This window comes from Somniosus microcephalus, chromosome 2 (genome assembly GCF_052327205.1).
Source record: "Somniosus microcephalus isolate GS21.2 chromosome 2, FLI_Smic_1.0, whole genome shotgun sequence".
Classification (NCBI taxonomy): Eukaryota; Metazoa; Chordata; class Chondrichthyes; order Squaliformes; family Somniosidae; genus Somniosus; species Somniosus microcephalus.
The window spans coordinates 67,395,178-67,407,343 of NC_140988.1; the positions used below are offsets into that span (position 1 = coordinate 67,395,178).

Here is a 12,166-nt window from a genome sequence, read left to right on the forward strand (position 1 = left end):
CTGTTCTGCTTCCCCCAGTCTATGTGAAAATTATAACCACTCTGTTTTTGCAACAAGTTTCACTGATCTCCGCATTTATGTATCCCACTGTCTATAAACAACTCCCTCTAAAGTCTTGCATCCAAGATTGTTCTTGTTTATTAGTGGAATATATTTCTCCTGAACTCTATTGATCACCTTTCTAAAAGTATTCCCACTGATGTTCAGTCTCCTTATCAATATTTTTTCCAGTTTACCTTCCCTAGTTCTATCCTCAACCCTCATTATTAGCTATTTTCCAATCTATTACTTTGGTCTTACTTGTGTCCTTCTCAATCATTATCTTAAACCTTATTATGTTGTGATAACTATTGCCTAGATGCTCCCCCACGCTTACTTCTCGGATTCATTTTCCATTACTAGATCCAGGAGGGATTCCTCTCTTGTTGAGCTTCTTGCATACTGGATAAGAAAGGACTGCAGAACAGACTGGGAAAACTCCACTCCTGTTCTTGCCAGTTTATTTGGGGCAGTTGAAGTCCCCATGATTATTATTCTATGTCTTTTACTCATTTCATAAATTTGCCTATATTTTGCCTATATATTTCACCCTCCAGTTTCCTTCCACTATTGGGTGGTCTGTAGTATACCCCTATTAGTGTGGTAGATCCCTTCTTATCCTTTATCTCAATCCATATGGATTCTGTTTCTATCTTAATGTTAATTGTCATTTTTTTTCTACTGCCATTATGTTACCTCTAATTTGTATGGCTAACGCCCCCCCCCCCTCTTCCTTTCCTGTCCTTGTTAAATACGCTATATCCTGCAATATTTAACTGCTAATCCTGTTTTTTATGTAGCTGTGTTTCAGTTATCCCTACTATAACTGGTTTCTCTCTGAATTATTACCTCCAGTTCTCCCATTTTTGTTTCTGGTGCTGTGTACATTGCTGTACAGGCAATTTAATTTGCTTTTATTAATCGCACCTTTCGCTTCATTTTTAACAGTTATTTTATACTTATGTTCTATGGCCGTTTGTTATTCTTATTCCTTTCCTTGGTCTGACCTTTACTCTCATCTCCTATTTCTGTTATCTTTCCCTACTGTTATTTCTACCAGATCCCTGCCCCATCTTACTAGTTTAAAGTCTTATTTGCAGCCTTATTTTACCCTTTCCACTAGGATCTTGCTCCTATTCCAGTTCAGGTGGAGCCTGCCCCAGTAGTACAGCTCCTTCCTCTCCCAGTAATATTGCTAGTGCCCCATGAAATGGAATCTCTCCTTCCCACACCACTCTTTCAACCATGCATTCATCTTCCTGATCTGTCTCTTCCTATGCCAGTTAGCACGTGGCTCTGATAATCTTGAGATTATCACCAGTGGGGTCCTGTTAATTTAGTTCCGAACTCTTGATAGTCCTTTAGCAGGACCTCCTCCCTGTTCTTCTGTGTCTGGACTGCAGTATGTGGGAGTTTGTGGACATCGAGATTGTTCAAAACAAACACATCTGCGGGAGGTATCTCCATCTCAAATCTCTCCGGCTCAGTCATTGGGCTGGAGTGCAAGTTGGAGACACTCTGACACATAAGGGAGGGGGAGGAATTTCTGGACAATTTTATCCAGAATGCAGTCACACCCTAGAGGAAAGCGCAGATTCAGGAAAAGAAGGGTGTGACTGTTACAGAGCCGGGTAGCAGGGATTTAGGAGAGTTTGAGAAGGAGGTCCTGCAGACACTGGTCCTGTTCAACAGGTACGATGTACTCGCTACCCTGTGAGGACAAGGAGAAAGACTGCAGGGAGGACAGCCACAATGCAGACCAAGGCACCGTGGCTCAGAAGGCTGTCCAAGGTGGGGGAAGAGCAGAATACAAATGTGATAGTGATAGGGGACTGTATAATTAGGGGGAGATATAGCGTCTTCTGCAGCCAAGAACGAGAATCTTGAAGGGTGTGTTGCCAGGGTAAGGGATATCTCACGGCAGCTGGAGAGGAACTTGAAAATGGAGGGTGTAAATCCAGTTGTCGTGGTCCATGTTGGAGCAAACGACATAGGTAGGAACAGGGAAGAGGTCCTGCTGAAAGAGTATCAGGAGTTAGGCTCTAAATTAAAGAGCAGGACCTCGAGGGTGATAATCTCTGGATTATTGCCCGAGCCATGTGCAAATTGGCATAGAAGCAGACAGCTCAGGGGAATTAACACGTGGCTAAAGGGCTGGTGTGGGAAAGAGGTGTTCCTTTTCATGGGACACTGGCACCAGTTCTGGGACAGGAAGGAGCTCTACCGATGGGATGGGCTCCACCTGAACCGGGATGGGACCCGTGTCCTAGCAGAAAGGGTAAATAGGGAGGTGGCAAAGGCTTCAAACTAGTAAGGTAAGGTGGGGGGGGGGGGGGGGAGGGATCTACAAGAAATGTAATGAGCCTAATTATAAACAAAACAGGAAAAGAGAGCATAGGAAAGAATAAAGTAAGGGAGGACATTGATGGCAAGGGAATAGTCACAGTCTAAAAAGATGGTTAAACATAAAGTGAGAGGAGATCCCATTAAAAATGCATTAAACTGTCTGTACAGCAATGCACACAGTGTTTGTAATAAAACAGGAGAGCTCGAGGCAATCATGCGTTGCGAGGAACCAGACATAGTAGGGATTACTCCAGAACTAGCTGCGCCTCTCGCCAAGCTGTTCCAGTACAGCTACAATACTGGCATCTATCCGACAATGTGGAAAATAGCCCAGGTATGTCCAGTCCACAAAAAGCAGGACAAATCCAGCCTGGCCAATTACCGCCCCATCAGTCTGCTGTCAATCATCAGTAAGGTGATGGAAGGTGTCATCGACAGTGCTATCAAGCGGCACTTACTCACCAATAACCTGCCCAGTTTGGGTTCCGCCAAGACCACCCAGCAACTGACCTCATTACAGCCTTGGTCCATACATGGACAAAGCAGCTGAATTCCAGAGGTGAGAGTGACTGCCCTTGACATCAAGGAGCCCTAGTAAAACTGAAGTCAATGGGAATCGGCGGGGGGGGAGAACTCTCCACTGGCTGGAGTCATACCTATCACAAAGGAAGATGGTTGTGGTGGCTGAAGGTCAATCATCACACCCCCAGGACATCGCTGCAGGAGTTCCGCAGGGCAGTGTCTTAGGCCCAACCATCTTCAGCTGCTTCAACAATGACCTTCCCTCCCACATAAGGTCAGAAATGGAGATGTTCGGTGATGACTGCACAGTGTTGAGCGCCATTCACAACTTCTCAGATAATGAAGCAGTCCATGCCCCCATGCAAAAAGACCTGGACGACGTCCAGGCTTGGGCTGATAAGTGGCAGGTAACATTCGCGCCACAGAAGTGCCAGGCAATGACTATCTCCAACAAGCGAGAGTCTAACCACCACCCCTTGACATTCAACGGCATTACCATCGCCAAATCTCCCATCATCAACATCCTGGGAGTCACCATTGACCAGAAACTTAACTGGACCAGCCACATAAATACTGTGGCAACAAGAGCAGGTCAGAGGCTAGGTATTCAGCGGCGAGTGTCTCATTGCCTGACTCTCCAAAGCCTTTCTACCATCTATAAGGCACAAGTAAGGAGTGTGATTAAGTACTCTCCATTTGCATGGATGAGTGCAGCTCTAACAACAATCAAGAAGCTCGACACCATCCAGGACAAAGCTGCTTCGGCAGCACCTCCAAAACCCGCGACCACTTCCACCTAGAAGGACAAGGGCAGCAGGCGCATGTGAACACCACCACCTCCAAGTCACACACCATCCTGACTTAGAAGTATCTTGTCGCTGGGTCAGAATCCTGGAACTCCCTACCTAGCAGCACTGTGGGAGTATCTTCACCACATGGACTGCAACGATTCAAGAAGGTGGCTCAAGGGCAATTAGGAATGGGCAATAAATGCTCTCCTTGCCAGCAATGCCTTCATCCCATGATTGAATAAAAAAAAAATATATAATATGCTTTAAGATGATAATTGAGAAGGACATAAGTATGAGGAAATCCAGGTTAATAGATTGGAGAAAAGCTGATTTTTGAGGGGCCGAGGATAGAACATGGGAAAATAAAATGGGCAACAATATTGGTAAACAGCGAAACATTTAAAACGGTGTTTAACAGCAGGAACAATATATTCCTAAAAGGAAAGAGCAAACTAAACACTAATCAGACTCCATGGATGAATAAAGCCATAAGGGAACAATTGAGGGTAAGGAAAGAGGCATACGTTAAAGTACATAGACAGCAGGGGAGTGCACGATAAGGGAGAATACAAAGAGATTAGGAGAGAAGTCAAAAAAGCAATTAGGAAGCCAAAGAGGAACTGTGGAATTAAATGATCAAGTAACATTAAACAAAATATTAAAATATTTTACAGGCGTATCAATAAAATAAGGAAGGTTGGGATGGGAATAGGGCCATTAAGTGATAGAAAGGATAATGCCACAGGTAACAATAGAGAGATGGAAGAAATATTAAATAATTTTGCTTCAGTATTTACCAAGGAGATAGAACAGGTGGACATGACATTGGATGATGAGATTAGTAATGAGATAAGTGCATTTAAAATAAAAAGGGGCTATATTAAATAAACTAATTAAACCCAAAGAGGATAAAACCCCTGGTCCACGCATTTTAGAAGAATTTAGGGAAGAGATAGCAGAGGCATTACTACACATATTTAATAATTTGTTAGAAAAAGGTGTAGTGCCAGAGGATAGCTAATGTAATACCGATATTTAAGAAGGAGGATAGAACATGTCCAGGGAATTATAGATCAGTCAACTTAACATCGGTGGTAGGAAAAATAATGGAATCCCGACTAAAGGAGAAAATAGAAGAACATCTAGAAACTAAAAACATAGTAATGAATAGTCAGCAAATATTTCAAAAGGGAAAGTCTTGCTTGACCAACCTCGTTGAATTTGTTGAAGAGGTAACAGAGAGAGTAGACAATGGTAATGCAGTAGATGTAATTTACCTAGATTTTCAAAAGGCCTTCGATAATGTACCCAATAATAGACTGATTAACAAGGTCACAGAATGCAGAGTCAGTGGATAAGTAGCAGAAAGGTTGCTGGCTGGCTTCAGGACAGAAAGCAGAAAGTAGGAGTAAAGGGTAGCTATTCACAGTGGCAGAAGGTGGATAGCGGTGTTCCACAAGGATCAGTGCTGGGACCACTCTTGTTCACAATTTACATTAACGATTTAGACTTTGGAATCAAAAACACAATTTCTAAATTTGCGGAAGACACCAAATTTTGGGGGGGGGGTGGAGATAGTCAATACTGAGGAGGACTGCAATAAGTTACAGGAGGACATTAATAAACTTGCAGAATGGGCATATAATTGGCAAATTAAGTTCAACACAGATAAATGTGAGATATTACATTTTGATAGGGAGGTCACTTATTACTTGGAGGGTGCGAGTCTAGGTGGGGTAGAGGAACAAAGGGATCTCGGAGTGCAAATACACAAATCACTAAAAGTTGCGACACAGATTAGCAAGGCCATAAAAAAAGCAAACCAAGCACTAGGGTTTATTTCTAGAGGGATAGAATTGAAAAGCAGGGAAGTAATGCTAAATCTGTATCGAACCTTGGTTAGACCACACTTGGAGTACTGCGTACAGTTCTGATTGCCATATTATAGAAAGGATATAGAGGCACTGGAGAGGGTGCAGAGAAGATTTACAAGGATGATACCAGAAATGCAAGGGTATACATATTGGGAATGTAAAACAGGCTGGGTCTCTTTTCCCTTGAAAAAGAAGGCTTAGGGGTGACCTAATAGAGGTCTTTAAAATTATGAAAGGTTTTGATAGAGTGGATACAGAGAGAATGTTTCCATTTCGGGAATAATATAACTAGAGGCCATCAATATAAGATAGTTACCAAGAAATCCAGTCGGGAATTCAGAAGAAACTTCTTTATCCAAAGAGTGGTGAGAATGTGGAACTCGCTACCTCAGGGAGTGGTTGAAGCGAATAGCGTGGATGCATTTAAGGAGCGGTTAGATAAGCATATGAGGGAGAAGGGAATAGAGGGTAACCCTAACCCTAGATAGATTTCGATGAGGAAAGAGAGAAGGAGGCTCGAGTGGAGCATAAACGCCGGCATTGACTGGTTGGGCCGAATGGCCTGTTTCTGTGCCGCATATCCGACATGGACCAAAACAACTATATCTTCATGTTATAAATCTTCATCTATTGGTTCTATCCATTAACTCACATATATCAGAGCATGACAGTTGATTCAACTGATATTACCTGTAGATATATTTGGGAGTGTGCATTATGCACTGCAGAGAAGATAATGTAATATCTAGAAAAAGAAGGGTTTATTAATTTATACAAGTTTCAGGTAGACTCGAATACAATAGCTGAAAGAGAGAAGTGGCAGTTAGACTGCAGTGTCCATGCGTTTCTGACAATTATGACCATCTTTTTCTCCTTACTGGTGATTAAAAGGTCCAAACACCAGATACAGAGACCGACCTAGACTCAGATAAATGTTTAGTCTGTACGTTTGTGAAGTACTATTTAAGTCAAACAAATAGTTGATCAGTATCTGCTGTAAATGTTCATGCCCTATAGGTATGCCTTTTACATTGTTTAGTGTTATCTTTTCTGTAGCAAACCAGGTAGAAGGGATATTTGCTGTGTGGTCAAGATACTAATAACAGAGTAAATTTTATATTTAAGTCTGTAATTACCCAGAGCATACATTAGTCTCAGGACAGTGCATCATTGTCTAACACGCTCGTCAATGATTTGGTTATTGGCCAAGAGGAGTGTCATTAAAATTTATAGATGATCCCAAAATAGGAGGTACGGTTAATTCTTCAGAAGACCAATGGGAGCTGCAAAAGGATATTGATAAGATGGAGATAGGGCTAAAAAGTGGCAAATTAAATGCAATGGCCAGTATTTTGCCGGCGCTCAGCGGACGGGTGGCGGGTCAGCTGTTAAATTTTAAATGATTGACAATGGGTCGGAAGCCCGCTGTCAAAACGCGCACACTGGACTTTCTCGATGTCGGGTCTGCCAGAACTGAGCAGACCAGACAGGTAGCAGCGGGGGAGGCAATTAAAATCATTAGTGGCTTGTTTACAGGCACTTGTCAATTGTTTTTATCCCAGCTTTTTGGATTTGACATGTCGCCCACTGGTTTCCCACTGTGCCTAAACCTTGTCTGTGAAGCTGAATCAGCTGATGAGTTGACAGCTTCAAACGTCATGTCCAAGCTCCCAGCTGATTCAGATATGTTCCCTTAACCACTGGCTTCGCTAAACTGCATTTCCACTACAGATTCAGGATGCTGCAAGTCTTTACACAAGTCTCCATCCAGTCTGACCTCATTACCTCTCCCACCAGAGACAGATCGCTTCTGTTATCTTTGCTTCACCTGCCATCTGTTCCATCAGCATGGAATTTATACACTCTCACCTTGGTCAGAATCCCACTATGATTAGCCCCAACAATGCATCAGCAGACACACCAACAGCAACACTCAACCTTCTCCGTAATCACCTGATGCTGCATAGGACAGAGGGCATCAGCACCCAACCACATTGCTGCCAGGGATGGCCTCACTGTGGCCAGATTTACGTCACTTGACGCTGTACACCCTGGCTGCCACATGATGCGCCAGGTTGGCATCACCCCACACCAACACCATAAAGCACCCCGACAATGCCCAGGCCATTCCATTCACACTCATCAGCATTGCGGGGGGTACCGTTATGTCTCACCATTCACTGCAACTCAATAAGCCACTTCCAAAGGTGCACACAAATCTGTCCAAGAACGCAAAGTGTTGAAAATAAAGGTTTCCATGTTTGACAGCGCATTAACAGAAACTTTACATGAGCATTGGCTAAAACACTCAAGCGTGTTGTTAGTTGGTATGATTGCACTAGGGTGAGTGTGAGGGGTAACTACTGAGATGGGGATGTGATAATGTAGATAGAGAGGGATGGGTGGAGTTGCAAGGTATGTTGGTGTGAATAAGGATGTGCAGAAGTAGGATAGGGAAGGCAGAGTGATGGGGATGTGATGAGAAGCACAGGATGAGGTTGAGTGTGGCTTTGTACTAAAGTTTCGTGATCTGCTGAGATCATTGAAACGTTTGTGGCACTGCACCCAGGTCCTCCTGACCACATACCTGCTTGTGCCCTCCTCTGCAACGTGCAACCAGGCTGTGTTGATCTCCTGGGGAGGTCTGTTCCGCCCATGGGAAGGGAAGAGGACCTGCCTGCGTGCTGTGACTAGTCATGAGAGAGCCTGGGTGCAGCCCTGCACCTCTGTGCCATTGTTGTCAGTGTTTGCAGCACCTCAGTGCTGGAGAACAGTGAAAGCACAATTGTCAAAATAAACTTGGCCATGGTTCCTTTAAGGAAACCGGCTGATGACGAGTCATCAAATGACATCACCAGTCCCGCTTCCTCTCATTGGCCGGGAAACACACTGGGCCGGCTTAACAAGCCCAATCTCGGGAAATTCATTTCAGAGGCCAGAATGGAGCCAGCAAAGGGGTCGGGACCCACCACCGGCATTGCCTGCCGTGGACACGTTGAGGTCTGCAAAATTGTGGCCAATGTCTTTACGTGTGAGGTGATGCATTTTGGTTTTAAAAAGAAACCATCAGTAACTATACTTTGAATGGCTCGATGCAATGAAAGAGCTGAGGAATTTGGGAATGCAGGTCAATAAAGGCAGCACCTCGGGTTGATACAGCAGGGAAAAAAGCAAATGGTATTCTCTGTTTTATCACGGGGTATAGAATAGATAAGCCAAAGGGTAATGATGAGCCTGTATGAAACTTTAAGATCTGTTAAGAATATTGTGTGCAGTATTGGGCTCCACACTATAGGAGCAATATTGAAGGCTTTAGAGAGGCTACAATGCAGATGCATTAGATCCTGCTTAGTATAATGAAGTACAAATATGAAGAAAGACTAGAAAAATTGGGTTATTTTTCATTCATTAATGCAGATTACAGAGAAGTATGGTAGAAGTGTTTATTCCGTCAGTACTGCACTGGAATGTCAGCCTAGATTTTGTGTTCCATGACCTTCTGACTCGTTGGCGAGAGTGCTACCACTGAGCCACGGCTGACACCTGGTGGCCCTTGAGAAGGTGGTGAAGGTACTCCCAAAATGATGAGTTCCAGGATTTTCACCCAGTTATGCTGCCGTTAACCTTCTAGGTAGTGGAGGTCGCGAGTTTTGGAGGTGCTGCCGAAGAAGCCTTGGCGACTTGCTGCAGTGCATCTTGTAGATGGTACACACTGCAGCCACGGTACGCCGGTGATTGAGGGAGTGGATGTTTAAGCTGGTGGTTGGGGTGATGATCATGTGGACTGCGTATCCTGGATGGTATCAAGCTTCTTGGGTGTTGTTGCAGCTACAGACATCCAGGCAATTGGAGAGCATTCCATCACCTTCTAATTTGTACTTTGTAGGTAGTGGAGAGGAATTAGGGAATCAGGAAGTGAGCTACTCACCACAGAATACCCAGCTTCTGATCTGTGGCTGGTCCAGTTTCTGGTCAATGGTGACTCCCAGGATGTTGATTGTGTGGCCAGCAGCACTGGTAATGCCATTGAATGACAAAGAGAGGTGGTTAGGCACTTGTTCTTTGATGATCTTTGCCTGGTACTCGTGTGGCGCAAATGGAGGTCTTGCTGAATACAGGCATGGGCACTTCATTATCTGGGAAATTGCGAATGGAGCTGAACATTGTGCAATCATCAGCAAATTCACCACTTCTGTTTTTTTTTGATGAAGCAGCTGAAGATAGTTGGGCTGAGGATGCTGCCCTGAGGAACTGTTGTAGTGATGTCTTTGGGCTGAGATGGTTGGCCCCTAACAACCACAGCCATCTTCCTTTGTGCCAGTATGACTCCAGTCACAGCAGAGTTTGCCCCGAGCCCCTTTGACCTCAGTTTGACTAGGATTCCTTTGTGCCACACTTGGTCGAATACCGTTTTATGGTGAAGGGCAGTCACTCTCGCCTCACCGCGAACTCAACTCTCATCCATATTTGGACCAAGGCTATAATGCGGTCTGCAACCAAGTGGTCCTGATGGAACCGAAGCTGAGCATTGGTGAGCAGGTTAGAATCATAGAATAGTACAACATAGTAGGAGGCCATTCAGCTCATTGATTCTGCGCCGGATTATTGCTGAATAAACATCACTTTACAGCACTATAAAGTGATGTATATTGACAACTCCCTCCATCACTTTTGCTGATGATTGAGAGTAGGCTGGTAGGCAGTAATCGGCTTGCTTGGATTTGTCGTGCATTTTGTGGACAGGACATAGATGGGCAATTTTCCACATTGTTGGGTAATTGCCAAGTGTTGCAACTACAGTAGCTAGTTGTGGAGCACAGGTCTTCAGCACTACAGCAGGATATTGTCAGGGCCCATAGCCTTTTTTGTGTCCAAGGCACAAGTTTCTTGATGTCACATGGAATGAATCAAAGTGGCTTAAGACTGGCATCTGTGATTGTGGGGACCTCGTAAGGAGGCCAAGATGGAGAGTTTTGAGTGGTTGAAGGGTCTAGAATGAGGGGTCATAGACGCAAGATTAAATGTAAGAGATTTGGAACAGAGAGCAAGAGGGAACGTCTTTACACATGGGAACATAAGAACAGGAGTAGGCCATTCAGCCCCTCGAGCCTGTTCTGCCATTCAATGAGATCATGGCTGACCTAACTCCATATACCCGCCTTTGGCCTAACACCTTTGGTTAACAAAAAGCTATCAATCTCAGATTTAAAATTAACAATTGATCTAGTATCAATTGCCGTTTGTGGAAGAGAGTTCCAAGCTTTCATACTCCTTTTTGTAGATCGTGCTACTTGTTTTGTGACCCATAGTTGAGAGGTTCTGGAATTAGTGGTTGAGGCAGAAACTATGTCAACATTCAAGCTTAGTTTGGATAGGTGGATGAAGGAAAAGGGGATGAAGGGATATTTGAACGGATAGGTAGATATGATTAGGACTATTTTCTCGCATGGAGGGTAAATGCTTATTGGGCCGAATGGCCTGTTGCATGTTGTAACTTCTATGTACTTGTATCCAGTTTACACTTTACATTTTTGTGCAGACTCGCCACCAGCGTGGAGATACCCATCCACTGACACTGGATGAAATTCTGGATGAGACTAAACTCCTGGATATCGGCATGAGGCAAAAGCAATGGTTGATGACTGAGGTGAGGACATTTGCTTAATTATTACTTGACAGCCATCCAACAAAAGACATTAGTCACCTTCAGAATGGATGGGAGAAGGGGAGTGGGATCCTTATCAATCTAGCTAAGTTTATAGTTGAACATTGTACACAGAAAGAAAAACAGAACTTGAATTTATATAGCGCCCTTCCTGACCTTCGGAAACAATTTACAGCAATTAAGTACTTTTTGAAATGTAGGGAAATGCGATATCCAATTTGCACGTAATAAAGTCGTACGCACAGCAGCGAGATAAATAACCAAATAATCTGTTTAGTGATGTTGATTGAAGGATAAATGTTGACGGATTGAAGGATAACTCGGAGGTCGAACTCCAAACCATCGTAAACACCTTCACCGAAGCATACGAGAGCATGGGCCTTACACTAAACATCCGTAAGACAAAGGTCCTCTACCAACCTGCCCCCGCCACACAGTGCTGCCCCCCCCCCGATTATCAAAAACCCCGACAAGGCCTTGGACAACGTGGACTACTTTCCATACCTTGGGAGCCTACTGTCAACAAGGGCACACGTCGACAATGAAGTCCAACACCGCCTTCAGTGTGCCAGTGCAGCCTTCGGTCGCCTGAGGAAGAGAGTGCTGGAAGACCAGGACCTCAAACCCGGCACTAAGCTCATGGTCTACAGGGCAGCAGTGATACCTGCCCTGCTGTATGCCTCAGAGACATGGACCATGTACAGCAGGCACCTCAAAGCACTGGAGAGGTACCACCAACGCTGCCTCCGCAAGATCCTGCAAATCCATTGGCAGGATAGGCGCACCAACGTCGGTGTTCTTGCTCAGGCCAACATCCCCAGCATCGAAGCTCTGACCACGCTCAATCAGCTCCGATGGGCAGGTGACATTGTCCGCATGCCCGATACGAGACTCCCAAAACAAGCGCTCTACTCGGAGCTCCGGCACAG

General features: G+C 44.5%; 1 protein-coding gene across 6 annotated transcripts in view; it reads left to right on the forward strand.

Annotated features, from left to right (window-relative positions):
* The window catches only part of gtf2e2 (general transcription factor IIE, polypeptide 2, beta), a 246,407-nt gene that overhangs the window by 91,872 nt on the left and 142,369 nt on the right, over window positions 1-12,166 (forward strand). For 5 of the 6 annotated variants that reach the window (XM_086010207.1, XM_086010176.1, XM_086010170.1 and 2 more), the window contains exon 4: window positions 11,112-11,219. The exons of the other annotated variant lie outside the window; for it this stretch is intronic. In XM_086010207.1, coding sequence (XP_085866333.1) covers window positions 11,112-11,219 — 108 coding nt within the window. The remainder of the gene's footprint in view (window positions 1-11,111; window positions 11,220-12,166) is intronic. 6 annotated transcript variants of the gene reach the window in all.